A 15135-nucleotide genomic window follows, 5' to 3' on the forward strand; every position below is an offset into this window, starting at 1 on the left:
AAAGACTTTTCTCTGTAGCACTTTTATGTTGTTGGGTTTATGTAGCAGCCGTAGCAAAGTGACAGCTTTTGTAGAGTCCAAAATCATCCCACTGCTCCTTACTGACAGCATGGATGATGTGGAGCAGTGCAGGAGCAGTCAGATGAGCTGAAATACCATACAGTGGTTGCACTGGAAGTGTCCCAGTTTCCCAGGCTTCATGTGGAAGGATGTTTACATTTGACAGAACCCAGAAGTGGTGGAGGAAACGGCGTAGCTCATCTCTGCTCCCCACAGTGTGCTGTGGTGTTCAATGACACACTTCTGTCACTGAATTTGAGTAGGTGCTGTATTGGACTTCGTTCCAGTTGCATAGAACAGGTGGCAATAGTGTGAGCTGTGTTTGGGTAGCTTTTGAAACATTTTAGCAGTTTTGAGGCCTGTTCACTGCATTTGAGGCCAGGTTTACTGAACATGCCGGAGCAAGCTCCATCACTGTGCATAGTGCTCCTCTAGTAAAAAGTGACACGTAAATGGTGAGAGATGCACGTGAGGAATGAGCACCTTTGACCGATGGTTGTGTTACGGTGGGAAGCTTTTGCTGTAGCAGTTTAAGGTCTGGGGTTTTCTGTTTTAGCTCATATTAGTGTAATGCACACCCAGTAGTATGTGCAAAGACTGTACCACATTGTGAAGGAGTAAGATGCATTTGCTTGTGTATCACACTAGCAAAACTCAAAGCAGCATATTGTCTTGGAAAATTGCTGCTGGCAAGGACTTCAGAAGGGGGGCAGTTGTAGACCCCAACAAAGGAAGCGAAACCAGAACAGTGTCACTGGGCTAATGCATCGACGACATTTCTTTTGATAAAATGAATGAATTAAAACAAAATAGTAGAAGCAGCATTTTTACTTGGTTTTTGAGTATGACTAATTTGTGCTGCGGCACAGAGACTGCAGAAGCCACATACATAATAGTGTTTTGATTTTAGGTTTCAGCACATACAGATTGTGAGAACAATAACACAAAAAGACAACATTCTTTGTCAACGTGCTGTTTGGATGTGTGTGAGCTTAAGCCAGTGATGTCGAGATATAGGAATAATGGATGAAGTATACAGCAACAATTTGCAGATAAAAATAATAGAAGTTAAAGTGTATTTTACATGATAAAAAAAAGATGAAAGAGGAGGAAGTCTGTTACCTCTGAGACGGTTACAAAATCCATGCTTGGTGAAGTAGCCTCTGCTGAAAAGATTGATGCAATGGGGAGTGACCTTGGCTTGGAGCAGGAGCTGGTGATGTATGTATGAGCATCTCTCTGCTAAATGGACCCAGATTTGTAGCACTAATATACATGGAAGCCCAGAACCAAACTCAGGATGGCAATAAATCAACAGCCACTTTGGGTGTCATTTCTGGTTTATATTCCACTATTGTTCTATCACTTTAATTCATGTCACTATCATCTGTTCATCTGGAACAGTTTTATATAATTTTCCAGTGGAGTTACCTGACAAATCCCATCAAATTAACCAGGTGCATTAGGAGTATTGACTGACTGTGAATTCGGACGTTGCAGGACCATACAGTGAAAAATTGTAAAGGATGTTTTCAGGGGTGAGGCTTTTAGAGGAAGGGACAGGGAACAGCCCTCACACACAAAGAATCTGCACCTTTATTTGTAGAACTTGCTTTGACTCTTTTCAGTGAGAAAATAAGAACTTGCACCGTGAACTTTGCATATTTTCCTTAAGCTACAGAAATGCTGTTTTTGATGATTAACCGTTGCGGTTAAGGAGCAACACCAAATTTAAATCATCTGCCCAAAATCAAATTACAAACCAAAACAGGCTCCAGTACAGCATCAGCCTGCTCAAATTAGCTAGTTCTAGCAGTCCTCGTGTTAATTGGACTCTTGATACAATGCTTAATTGAAATGTGATCTCTCTGATGTGACGTATGTTTAATGACAAAGCACATTCTTGCACTAATAGGAGGGAGGAGGGGACTGGTGGCATTATTATAACTGGCCATAATAACCAGAGCTAAAATGAAGGCAGCCTTGTGTTAGTGGAAGGGACTGTGACAAGAAGCCCACTGGAGATGTCTCCTCCTTCCTCTCTACACACTTTGATTTCAGAGTTGCTTGAAGTACAAACAATGTGGTTTGCAAATTCCACAGCGATGACCAGGCTTTATGAAATGCTGAGTTAATTTTGGAGGGATTGGGAGAGCCATTGTCTGTGTGGCATCCCACTTTTGTCACATCTCCTCTAAGTTTTGTCATCAGCCCCTTTAGGTTTTCTGGTGCCAAGTGCAATGCATTTGAAAGCATCACAGCCAAAACCCTCAAGAGGGAAGAGGTTATCCCTGCTGGTTGTCCAGAGACGCAAGAGTTAAATGATGTGCAAAAAACATTTTTCCCTGTAGTGCTTCCTTTTGTCTCTTTCTCACGAGCTTCACCAATAACTCATGGCAGAAGAAATGTAATTATTTTTTAAGGCTTCACACATGGTGATGTAAAAAGCACACTGGGAAGGATCTTGAGCCCCATCAGCAGGTACTGCACACGAGCTGCGGCTGGCGGGGCAGCGTGGCGGGGCCAGTGCCTCGCAGCAAGGGGCTCTGCTCACACGGCCTCGGGAGCAACTGCAGGGGCACAACAGGCATTTTGTGCTCTGGCTCCCAAGCGGCTGCTGTGGCGTTGGCTGTGGCAGCGTCGTGCCCCTGCGCAGCGGTAGGGAGGCACCGGCCATCTGGGGAGGCCGCGTTGGGAAGCAGGGCCCGGTGCCCGTGCCAGGAGCTGCACAGATCCTCAGCTTGCTTGCAAAGCAGCCTAATTACAGCTGGCTTTAAAATGCCAGCAGTGTGGAAAACGCACAGGATCTGTAGGACTGGAGGTCTTTGTTTGTGAGTGTCCGGGTAACACAAAGGGCGTTTGTGCAGTGCTGTGAGGGAGCGCTGGCCGCCCGTACGAGGGCTCGCGGTGGTTGTGCTGTACAGGAGCTGTGCACACGCCTGTCTGTGATAGTGTCGATTACATGTAACAGCAGTGATGGAAAAAACAGCCCTATCTTTCTATAAATCCTGTGGCTCATGTAGTTACTGCTTCCAGAAGAGCTCTGTATGTGTTGAGAGGGGTTTTTTCTGTGATGTTTCTTTCTCGTTGATGTGCTTATGCAGGAGAATAAAATGCAGATTACCAATGCAGTTTGATAACCGTTTGCTTTTGGCTTCAAAAGCTCCCGTGCTTTCAAAAAGCCCAGAAGGGCAATATACTTTCATCCCATTTAAGATTTATAAAGTGTGTCAAACAGCTGATATGAAATAGCTTAAACAGGTCATTATTGTGGCTTTCTATTCTTTCTCATCTCAGGTATTTCTGGAGACAAGGTAGAGATAGACCCTGTTACTAATCAGAAGGCCAGCACTAAGTTTTGGATTAAGCAGAAACCCATTTCAATCGATTCTGAACTCCTCTGTGCCTGTGACCTTGCGGAAGAAAAAAGCCCAAGTGAGTAGTCCTTTTTATTTATGTTCTCTCTTCTCTCCCTCCCTGTATGTGCTAGATGTCCAAAGAATTATTGCTACCATGTCCTTTTCTTTCTATAGGTGTATTTTATTCATTATAGGATGGTTTTAATCTGACTCCATTCTGTAACAGAGAGCAAGCACAACATAAACAGACACACATTTTATGAGTGTCCTTTTAACGCTTCTTACAGCTAATGGCATCATTAAGAGTGTTTCTTGCCCACTGTCAGTAGCTGCAAACAGTGTCATACCGAGGAAACGCCGAACTCCAGCCCCAGAGCATGGTAGTCAAATATATGCTTCAACATAATTGCAATTTTTTTTAGCTCCCTAAGATCCAGACTGGTTTTAAGCCATTTCTTGGGTGCAGCTGAGGATCTCAGACGTGCAGTAAGTACCAGCACAGTCTCAATTCGCTTCAGCTGTGGCTGCAGGGTCACTGGAATGATGACACGCCACGCTGAGAGCAGTGACCTGCCTGGGCAGCAGCGATAGCTGAGCTCGTGGGAGGACAGGCTGACATCAACAAGAGCTCAGAGTTTGCCATGTTTGGAGTGTAAAAGCCAAGTGCTTTTGCTTGTTGTATCAGTGGAGTAATGAGATTCTGTAGCTGTAAAATCTGTTTTAAAAAGCACGATAGGCCCTGGGGGAATGGGGCAATGTCTGGCGGTGCCAAAATGTAACTGTCTACTATCAAAAAGTAACTGCGGTTCAAAAGCTCAGATGGATTTTATGACGCTCGTGCGTTTGCAGGGTAGGGATGCTCGGTATTAAGTACTTATCTGCAAGGTGACAGAGAGGGAGAATTATGTGATACATATTTACAGAGGTAATGATCTGTTGAATTCTCTTGGAAGAGTAAATTTATGGCTGCCACAGATTTTATCAGCAATTATTGAACTATATCCTTCTCCCCTTCATTACCCCTTCCTACTTCCATGTTCTTACTCCAGTCATTGTCTTCTTTTGCTGTCTCTCCAGCAAGATTTCATGGTTATGTGAAGGAGAGACTTCCCTAATGATCAGGTAGTCCAGAACATGTAATGGTTGTCTCTATAGTTCAAGGTGCAGTTTTACATTAACACCTCTGGGCTTGTAGACACATTTCATTTCAAATGCAAACTCTTGTGAGGATAGAATTGTGCCACAAAATGGGGCTGTGTCTGAAAAGCCAAAGTTTCCAGATCACAGTCCTGTCAACCCAGTGTCTGAGACCTTCACGCTGTCCCTGAGCACCCTCAGAACTGCACCCTGCAGGAAATGGGGCTCCTCAGCCCCAGGGGCAGCACCTGCTGCTGTGGGCAGTGACGTTTGTACCCAAATCCTGCCAGCCCAGGGAGAAATAAGGGACAGGATTTCAATGCTGAAATAGACTCCAGCAGCAGAAGGACAACACCTTCACGTGGAGACAGCTGAATGAAGAATCATGGTCGCGTTGGTGAGGACACTGACAGGTTACCACAACGGCAGCCTTTATGGTACAGAGCATTTTTAGTTACTCACTTTCACAGGGCTGTCATAAACTTTTCCTATTAAATAAGTGTTCATCATCGTTCTAAAAGGAGAAAATAATTCCTCTTGAAATCTGCTGACCTCTTCCTGATTCACTAGAGATGTTCCAAAAGTCATTATTTTAGGGCAGCAGGAGAGACTTTTAGTGTGACATCTCAGGATGATACATTTTGGGGAACTCTTAACAGCAGATCAGTATCTCTTGAATTTTAAATGGAAAAAAGTTATTTTAGTAGCATAAAGGAATGAAACTCACTGTATTTCACAAGTTTTGTCTGTGATTTTTATCAGCATAGTGATGTATGTTTGTAGCAGAGTTTACATCAAAAATTATTCCTGGATCTTCCTTGAATGAATTATTGGAAAGAAAGAGAGGCTGGGTAAAGATAAGGTCTTTGAGTTCTGCAATATATTTTGTTTTCATGTTTTTATCTCTTGTAACACAAACACGCTCCATCTCGTCTTTCAGAGTGTTGTGCACATGTGGCAGTGCTGGTACAGTTACAGCTGGTGAAAAGGGGGTGGCTGCTTGATTGGGCTGCCAGCCCTTCCCTGGACACGGCCGCTGGCTGGGGTTACAGTAAAGCTGCTTTGCTAGTCTGACTTCTTTAATGCTGAAGAGAGGTGAAAGGTTTGCAGGAGCCTCCAAATGTGACCTCCCTTTTTAGTAAGGACAAGAGGTGTTGGGGGTGGAGTTTGGTCACTGTGATCAGTCTAGCTGGAGGTTCCAGCAGCAATTGTTTCTCTGAGCACAGTTGATGCAGTTTAACATTCAGTGAGCTCCTTCTGCAGGTTGAAGAGATTTTGTATTTTTTGCTGGTACATCTCTACAGAAGTTGTGTATCAGTTCAGTGGGGAGCCTCAGACTTATCTCCTGTTAGTTTTCTTTGAAAAGGCAGTGCAACAAAGCTTTAGTGGCACTTGTGTGAGTGCTAAAGGACTCAGCAACTTGAGGAAGGACGTGGTGTGAATGCTTAGGGAGGGCAGCGGGGTGGCTGCGGCCGGGCTGAAGCTTTCCCGTGCAGCGACTTCACAGGACATGGAGCTGCAGTCAGTGAGAACAGAAAATGAAAACAGAAAGCTTTGGCATCTAATTTGCCATTAGTGTGGGTATTGTAGGCAGGAATGGCTGATGATTTTTGTTTGCCCTTGTAGTAGACCTGGGTCAGCATTTGAATTTCTATTTGTAAATTAGATCAGACGCCCTGGCTTGAGACAGAGGGCAGAGGTAATGGCCCTGCTGCCTCCATCAAATGCCATTAGAACCTGAAAAGACTCTGCAGAAACGGCTTGTTTAAATCAGGTTCGGTCTGATTACCACGAGAGATTCTGAATGTTTTTGAGTCCTGAAAGGAAGCATCCTATCATTGAGAAATAAGATTTAAGCCTTAATAAAGTAGTTGTCATTTTTATAGCTGAAAAGGGCTTTGTATCTCAATTAAGTGTACATAATATAAAGTCTTAAGGAAGCAACATAATACGTTTAATGCAATTATATCCCTTTGCAATAGTGTAATTTAAAGGAAATCTGATTCTCTTAATGTCTCTTACATTACTTGCACAGGGGAGAAACTTCAGTGTCACTGGCCGCTGCCTCTGCGAAGCGCAGAGCCCCCGTGCAGCTGAAGCGCAGAGTCCCCGTGCAGCTGCGATGGTGGGGCTGGCCCTGCCCCGGCCTGGGGGCTGAGCTCCCCTCGGGACACTCAGCCTGACCACCTGGGCACACTTCAACCTGTTCAACCTATGTGGGATTCTCCTGTTGGGGCGTATTTACAGTAGCTGCAGAAACGGGATTTATTTGGTGGTTTACTTGAAACCTTCTCGTTGGTCATTCTTCTGGGTTGGATGTTTTTTCATTTCATAAAGCAGATACGTCTCAGTTGCCAGGTCAACACATCCTTAATATCAAGGTGGTCTAACAAAAGGTGTTCTGTAGGTCACGGAGTACATCGGGAACTTCGGGTTGTGATTTAATTGCCTGCTTTGCACCCTGCAGTTTAAGATTTCCTTTAAATTCTTATTCCATTGTTGCACTGGGGCTTAACAGAGTGTTAACCTGGTAATAGGCACAGGGCCTCCCCATTATATGTCTCGCTATCGAGCGGTTCTGCATGACTAGTTAAAAAAGATGGCAAGAAGATTAATGAAAGCCGCCTAGTACAGAAGGGGGGTAGGTACCTTTGCAAGACTTCTGGCGAGGAGATATTAGAGCTGAACCAGAGCTTGGCTTTTTCTTTATCCTGTGACCTTTGAACCCGCCTTACTGTCGAGAGCTGCCAGTGGAGCCGACGTTTTGATTGATGTTGCTACACGAGTCAGTCTTTCCCATTGAATTCCACATCTGCACGAAAATAGCTTTTCTAGCAGTATTCATACTGGCTGTAAGTGATAGCCAAAGTGATGCCCGAAATGCTTTTATGTACTTTTCATTTAAAGCTAAAAGTACTTGATGTTTTAATTCAGTATCCAGTTCCTCCAGATTATGCACGTTGGGTAATACTAATTTAATGAATTCATTACTGGGTCGTGAAAGGACTAAAAACACACAGAAAGCATGGGGAAGGCGTGGATTCCTGCTGCTTGGGGAGCTGAAATAGAGATGTTGCACGTTTGCTCAGAGCCCTGCAGTGGAGCAGGAGCAGAGAGGCAACAGTTACCCATGTGCTCTGCAAATGGTGCACAAAACATTGCGTGGTAGTTCCTGATATTCACACTCCCGCTGTGAGTGATGCGGTGAGTGAAATAACAGAGGAAATTCATACCTGAGGGGACACTCATCACAGATGCTATCAAAAGGTAAAGAGCGGGTTCAGCAGAGGGAAACGTTCCCAAACTTCGGTCTTGGAGTGGCAGAAATCTCAAAGTGTCTAACGGAAGGAAACGAGTCTGACTGCTGTGCACACGGCGTGCGGAGCGGTTCCGTGCCTCAGACAGGACGTTCAGGGCCACTCGGGTTTGCCGTGTGCGGGTTTTCCATGGCTGGGCCTGGCACAGGCTGGGGGTGCCGGGGCCTGGCACAGGGCTGGGGGTGCCGGGGCCTGGCACAGGGCTGGGGGTGCCGGGGCCTGGCACAGGCTGGGGGTGCCAGGGCGCGGTGGAGGCCGTGCGGCTCAGGCCACGGCCGGTAGGGTGTGTGGCAGCGAGGGCTGTGGCCGAAGGAGCTGCAGTGCTTTGGGGACGAAGCCCCGCTAACCACGGCCCCACAGACGTGGCTGCCACTTGCTGAATCCATCCCCATCGAGCAGCCTTCACATAAAAGTACTCTGGAGCACAATCAGGAGCATACATTGCCTCATCCTTTTAACAAATATGTTTTGTAGCCCTATTAAAAGGGGTCTTCATCTATCCTGTCAAAGCTATTCTGCTGGGGTTTTTTAGTTTAATTACACTATCCAATTAAAACTCCTTGCTGCATTTTGATTCGCTTCTCCTTGGGCTTGAGTGGATATGACATTTACAAGGCTCGCCTTTCAAGCAGACAATGGCGTGATTGATGAGGTGCAGACGCAATGAAGGAGGCGATTGCCATGTGGAAACACTGCTTAGTGCATTTTGATTTATTTATCATCTCCTTTTTTCCCAAACAAGGTTGCTGGTGAAGAGGTTTTGGGCAACCCCAATTTTCACTATTCCTGCAAAATTGTTTATTAGTATTCTGCCTTTGATGATAATTGGAAGATGAAACAAAGGGCTTTGGGGAAAAAATTCCAGATGTGTGACTAGTTACCACAGTTGGACACAGAAGTGGAGGTATGCAGCACCTTGATTGCAGCTCAGCTTTGAGGACACCTGGAAACAAGACCCCTACTATAGCCTGCAGCAGGACATGAAGACCCGAGTTGCAGGAACAGTGAACAGGAAATTTGCTGCTCCCCAGGAGAATGGGGCAAGCCAGCAGGACTGCAACTGTTGTCTTTTTCCCTAACATTTGAGTCATTGGTTCCCACTCCAGCAGTGCTCAGTTTGACAGGGATCCATCAGGGGTACATGGTGTGCAGCCCCAACTCTGCTGGCACCGGGGGGCTCAGGATTTCATCCGTAGCTTTCACGGCCAGCGCTGCCTCTGAAATCTGAACCTCTCAGATGAATATTGCTTGGGTGAAACAGGCTTAACTGCTACACTGAGGCCAACGTTCCTGTTCGTGACCCTGACTGAGCTCTGCTCTGGAGCCCTGCTGCTCTGGCTGTGGCCATGGTGCATGTTGTGACATCCCCCTAGAAGAAACTTCTGAGTTCTCTTGCTCTTGGAGGTCACCAGGAGGGATGTTTTGATGGTCATGCAATGCTTGTGCTTTTGTAGGATCATCAGGCCCCGTTCCAGGGTCACGGCATCGTTTTTGAGGTAGCACATGTGGATTTCAAAGCTTTTAGATGAAATATAACAGTGGTGAGTGAGCAGAGGCCACTCCATCTCCTGCAGTGTTTTAAGTACATTTGCCTTTGTACAGAACCACTGCTTCTGTGTATTTTATTCTCATCATTCCTGTAATCCTTTCTGAGTCAGTGAGGAGAGATTTCAAGGTCTGAGCCTGTTGTAGTCACAGTTTCTGAAGTGGTGAAAGTCTGTGATGATGTGAAATGATGCCCAGAAGTGTTTTGTTCTTCAGAGAGGCCTTTCTCTAGCTATTTATTCCACTAATAACTCTTAATTGTTGACTTTTGCCTTATGGCCCTGTAATGACAAAGCAATCATCAAGGTATATTGCAACATTAACATAAATTTGCATTTCCCAGTGTTTGTTTTCTGTTTTGTCCAAGTCATGAATATTCTTTTCATTCTCCATCTAATTAGTGATTTAATTCAGAGCATGGTGTTGTGGAGAGTGGCTTTGGCAAAAGAGAGGGTTTTGGTACAGTCAGAGTTGGGGGATGGGAGAGGAAGAAGAAAAACTGTCTCTAGTCTTGTCAGATTGGGGGAAAAAATGGTCTTTTTTTGTGCAAATTCACACCCTTGCAATGTGTTCCAGGAAAACAAAAAAGTCTGGTTTTGAGGCTCTGATAAAAGGAGTTTATTACTTAGTTAAATAGTGGAAGTTTCAGTCACCTGTAGCAAGTGAGGTGTGGTGGACTGCAAAGCTTGTGTGCATTTTCCCGAGACTGTAACTCGCAGGAATTAGCACAAGGCTCAGTGAGTCTGTAAGCACGTTTTAGTCAGTATTTCTGTGGTTCAGCAGTGTTTCTCAGCTGCTGTGTGGAAGCACTGGGAAGATGGGGATGGAGCACGGGGTGGAGGTCACAGGAGAAGCTGCACAGAGAGGAGAAACGTGAGCAGCCGCTTTGCACCCGCCGTGCTGCTGACTGGGAGGATTACTGGTGGTGCCCTAACTGGCCTCTCCACTTTTTTGGCAGTATAGTAGTGTTAAAAATTAGGAGATATGCCAAACAATTTAATTTAAGACATTGTGCTGAAAGAGTAAATGAGCTCTCCTCAGTGAATTAGCACCTTGCCCTTCTGTCTGCTGTGGGCTTTCCTCCAGGTGTAACCACACAGGAACCTGTTTGTGTTCCAGGGTTAGAAAAGATGTATCAGCACTCGGAGCTGAGGCCAGAGGGGAGCGGTGGGTGTGCTGCCATGGGGGCCAGCACCGAGCTGCACAGCTCTGCCGGGCTCCCCTCGGCTTCCACCTGGGCTCGGCAGGGAGAGAGTTAATTGTCTTTGCTCCGGGGCTGTATTTTGGGTTCATGCTGAGGAGAATGTTGGTAACACAGGGATGTTTTGGTTATTGCTGAGCAGTGCTTGCAGAGCATCAAGGGCAGGACAGGGTTGTACCTACATTGTGACAAAAGCCTGTGGTAGCAGATTCATTTCTGTCAATTCATTTGCCTCCCATAAATGTTTTAACAGAGGAACATAGTTGAGGATTGCATGTGTTTGCATGGCAGGGCTGAGCAGTTGCGGGTGCAGGATGCTGGTTCTGGGTGCAGAGGTGCCCCGTTGGGTTGGCGCAGCCGGGGCTGCTGGCCGTGGAGCTGGGCACTGACAGACAGCACTGACATTTGCCTGAGTTGAACACTTGTGTTTCAGACCTGCAAGCTAAAGGACACCAAGCTGTTGTGTGTGTAGGAGTGTGGGTAAGGAAGCCGTTCATGCAGGATCTGCGTTTGTTGCGATCCTGCCGTCACGTGCAGTGGAAGCCACTTGAGCTGCTGCTGTTTGCTACCAGAGATTCTTATATGGAAGATATAAACCCACTGAAGTTCCTATTGATCTCTGAATTGTCAGGGGTGGTGCTCTATTGGAAAGAGGTACATCACATATTTAAGCACTCTTGGAAATGGAAATCAATCTCACAATTCATAAATTCCATCTGGCTAGCGGAGTAGCAGAGCTGAGTGCCAGGTCGGATCTCAGCAAACTAATATTTCATGCTGTAAGCAGCGTAATGTGGACATGGAGCACAGAAACATAATGCTGTAATGGGGCTTCCCAAAGAAAACTCTGCTCAGCTTCTTCCCACTCAATCACCCGTCGGGGGGCTGGGTTCGTGGCCAGCGTGGCAGGTTGGGCACAGCTCGAGGAGCCGGCGATGGGAGGGCAGCGTGGGGAGAGAGGGCTTCTCAACAGAAGGAAACGTCTGAACCAGGCGGAAGGAGCCTGGATCCAGACCCAAAGCCACCCAATGAACTTCCAAGACCCAAAAGAACCTCGGTGGAATCCTCCAGACTGTCCCAGGGCCCTTTGGGTAGGATGTTTTGGGGAGAGGCTCTTGGAGTGGCGATTCTGGGGTTAATTGGCTTTTCATGTTAAATAGAACACTTATTTCTGCATGTGGCGATTATCCAGTGACTAGTTCCATAAAGGAGCCCTAACGTGGCAGTTTAACTGGAGCCCGGCCTGGGGATGAGCGGCAGCTAACTAGCCTTTTGATAGATCTTTGCATTTCCTGCAGTGGGGATGTGATGGGAAAACGAACTTTATTGACTGGAGTTCAGCTGCTCCTGTAAGCCACCACTTGCCTGAAATTGAAATGACATGAGAAGCCTGTCAGCGTTTCATTACTCCCTTCTGTTGTGCTGATGGTATGCTAAGATCACCATCTGTGTTTTTCTTCTGTCAGGCACACAAGCTCTGCTGAAACTTTGCAGGAAGATTCTGAACAGTTTTTTTCTTATCTTTGCAGGTCATGCAATATTTAAACTTACATATCTAAGCAATCATGACTACAAACACCTGTACTTTGAATCAGATGCTGCTACTGTCAATGAAATTGTACTGAAGGTGAGTATGAAATGTTAATGTGACCCCAGATCCCGTGTGTTTTACCAGTTGTTAGTCAGGGAAGCGTTCAGGAGGCTCTGGAACCCGTGAAGGGTGCAGCGCCCAAACGCCGCTCGGCTGTGTTTACCTCCCAGGGCTCATGGCTTGCTGCTTGTTACTTTATTCATTCCTCAAACAGCCCTGCAGCAGACTGATGATTTGTGTAGAAGATGTTCATTTTCACTTGTTTCACGTTAGAGACACCATTTCTCCATGGGATTCCACAGGGAACCAGTGAATGTTCTTGTTTCCCTCTGCAGACACGCGACGCTCTGCGAGCCCCGTGCCCTGGACGTTTAAACTTTGTTTTCTGGGAGCTAATATTTTATAGCAGCTCAAAATGTCAAAAGCAGTGATTTTGGCAAAGCCATCTGTTCTGTTTGCTTTGCTTCTCTGTGGCATGTGGAGGGCTGCTAAACAACTGACGTAGGGTAAAGGCATTTTTGTTCATAGCAGAGAAGGTGAATGTGTTTGGGGGCTTTGCTGCTTGCTCCACCAAGTACTGGTCTGGTTCTTCCGTTGCTACTTTATCTTAACAAAGCTCTTGTAACCAGAGCACTGGACTCACCTGAGACTGGTCATAAACTAGGGGGAAAAAAAACAGATTTGCTTTGAATGACGTGAGTATGCAAGAGGGAAATAGTATTCAACAGTCCTTTTTGTCTCAGGTTGCGGATGGTTTGTACAGAACGTTTGCTGGTTTCAAGTGTAAGTCACCAGTTTGTTTTCAGTTCCATCAGCATGAGGAGACAGGGAAGTCAGACTTTTCAAATTAGGCTTTTTACATGATCAAGTGAGAAAGACCAAGGCTTTATTGACCATGAAAATTCCCTATATTTTTATGCCTTAAGCTGTAATATGCAATGAAAGTGAAACACTCTGCAGTGCATAAAATTGTGCAAGTTTTAAGCCACAGCATATTAACCAGCTAATGGCAGACCAAAGGGCATTTTTATCTTTTTGATTCTTGCATTAACCTTCCATTAAAATTATCTATGTGATTATCACAAAGCACTGGAGATAATAAATTTAGGGAATAGCAGCCTTGTTAAATATCATTTAAAAATGCTTTCATCAAGTAAAATGTGCCAAAACACAGGGACACTCAGAGATCAGCTGAGTATGCAAACACCATAATGAAAGAGGGATTTTCATTGAAGCTGATGAAGTCTTTCTTGGAAGCCCATTGCTGTGTCAGACCAGCACCGTGGGTCTCCACAACCCAGGCAGAGGTTCGGATGAGGAGGAGGGGATGAGGGCAAGGGGTGGCTGGGCACAGGGCACAGCTCTCCCAGAGCAGGGGCTGGCTCTGCCCCCTTTGCTGACCAGATGGGGGGTCCCTGCCCTGCCGGGGCTGTCCCACCAGCACAATTCAATGCCGTTTCGTGTCTTGCAGGTTAACTATATTCTAGAGTCGCGAGCAAGCACAGCCAGAGCAGATTATTTTGCTCAGAAACAAAGAAAACTGAGCAGGAGAACAAGCTTTAGCTTCCAGAAGGAGAAGAAATCAGGACAGCAGTAAGGCCCAGCCTGGAGCAGAGCCTGTGTGCCCCACGGGAGCAGGGGGCGCTCCCCACGGCCCGAGCCAGGAGGGAGCCAGGACTGCGGTGCTCCCGCTGCCAACGGGCAGGGGCGGGGGGAGGAATCGGAACGATCCCGTCTCTCACGGCTGGAGCATCGTCCCTCGGCGGGGATGGGAAGTCTCCCCTGTGACAAAAACAAAGAGCCATATCAGCCGGAAAGAAGACTGTTACGCTTCAGGTTCCTTTGATTAGAATTAAGAGAATGACGTAGACTGGCATCATTTAATTACTGTATTATGTACAATCACAAGAAGAGATGTGATTACGTATTATTTCACAGCCTGGTTAGAATAAATTATATACATCTGTAATACACCCACGTACACACAGGTATTGCTTGTGACATGATCAAATTTCTAAAAGCAAAATGTAGGACAAATGTATCCATTTTTACTATTAATAAACAGATGTAATCTTTTTCAAGGTCCATATGATGCACAGTTCTTTTGGGGGGAGGCTGTAGTCCCAGATGGCTTCACTTCTGTTGCTGAAGTGCAGGAGGCAACCGTGAGCCAGGGAACAGCAGCCGTTGCAGGGGAGCTGATTGGTGAGGAGACGCTGAGACAGTCGAGTCTGCTGGGGTTTGTTTTGTTCAAAAATATTTGTATTTAATTGTGCTTCTCAGCTTTGCACACACGTCTCTTGGAAGTCACTCGCTGTAGTCGGTGTTCTGGAAGCGAAGGCAGCGTCTGGGCAGGTGAATGGTAAGTGTCCATCCTGCCGCTGCCCTGGGGGCTGCCCTCAGCCTGCACCTGGGGCCTGGGAAATGCCTTCACCTCTCATAGTGTTAGTCCTTAAAAATTAAGACCTCTTTTGTACTGGGATTTGTAACTATCTTGGCCTTGTCCATCCTCAACACATCAGGGAACACGTGAATGGGGTTACTGGGAACCAGAGCTGCGTTTTTGGTTCAGTTCACCAGAGGTGTCTTTCGTGAGTCTCTCCACATGGTCGAAGCCGGAGCTGTCTGTGCTGCTGCTGGGATCCGCAGCGCCTCTGACCCTGCCCTGCCTTGCTTTGTACACAGAAAACTTCCTGAGCCTTAACACGTTCTGTAGGAGGAAACACTAAGGCAGAGCAGTCTGTTCGTCACGTCCCTGTCGCGTTTCAGTTCTCGGGCTCTGAAGGTTTGGCCCTCGGGCGCCGGGGTCGGTGCGGCCTCGGGAGGGGGCTCCTGCTGCCCCCAAGGGCCCATCCTCACTGTACAGTCTTCCATGGTATCTGCAAGACAAAAGAAACAGTATTTTATAGTATGATATTGCATTTT

At 46.4% G+C, this 15135-nt stretch overlaps 1 protein-coding gene across 5 annotated transcripts in view; it reads left to right on the plus strand.

Annotated features, from left to right (window-relative positions):
- The window catches only part of MAPKAP1 (MAPK associated protein 1), a 94215-nt gene extending 79924 nt beyond the window's left edge, over positions 1-14291 (plus strand). For all 5 annotated transcript variants that reach the window (XM_062011709.1, XM_062011712.1, XM_062011710.1 and 2 more), the window contains 3 exons: positions 3358-3495; positions 12149-12246; positions 13682-14291. In XM_062011709.1, the coding sequence (XP_061867693.1) occupies positions 3358-3495; positions 12149-12246; positions 13682-13807 (362 nt within the window). In that variant the 3' untranslated portion in view covers positions 13808-14291. The remainder of the gene's footprint in view (positions 1-3357; positions 3496-12148; positions 12247-13681) is intronic.
- The last annotated feature ends 844 nt before the right edge of the window (positions 14292-15135 follow it).

This window comes from Colius striatus, chromosome 19 (genome assembly GCF_028858725.1).
Source record: "Colius striatus isolate bColStr4 chromosome 19, bColStr4.1.hap1, whole genome shotgun sequence".
In the NCBI taxonomy this organism is placed as follows: Eukaryota; Metazoa; Chordata; class Aves; order Coliiformes; family Coliidae; genus Colius; species Colius striatus.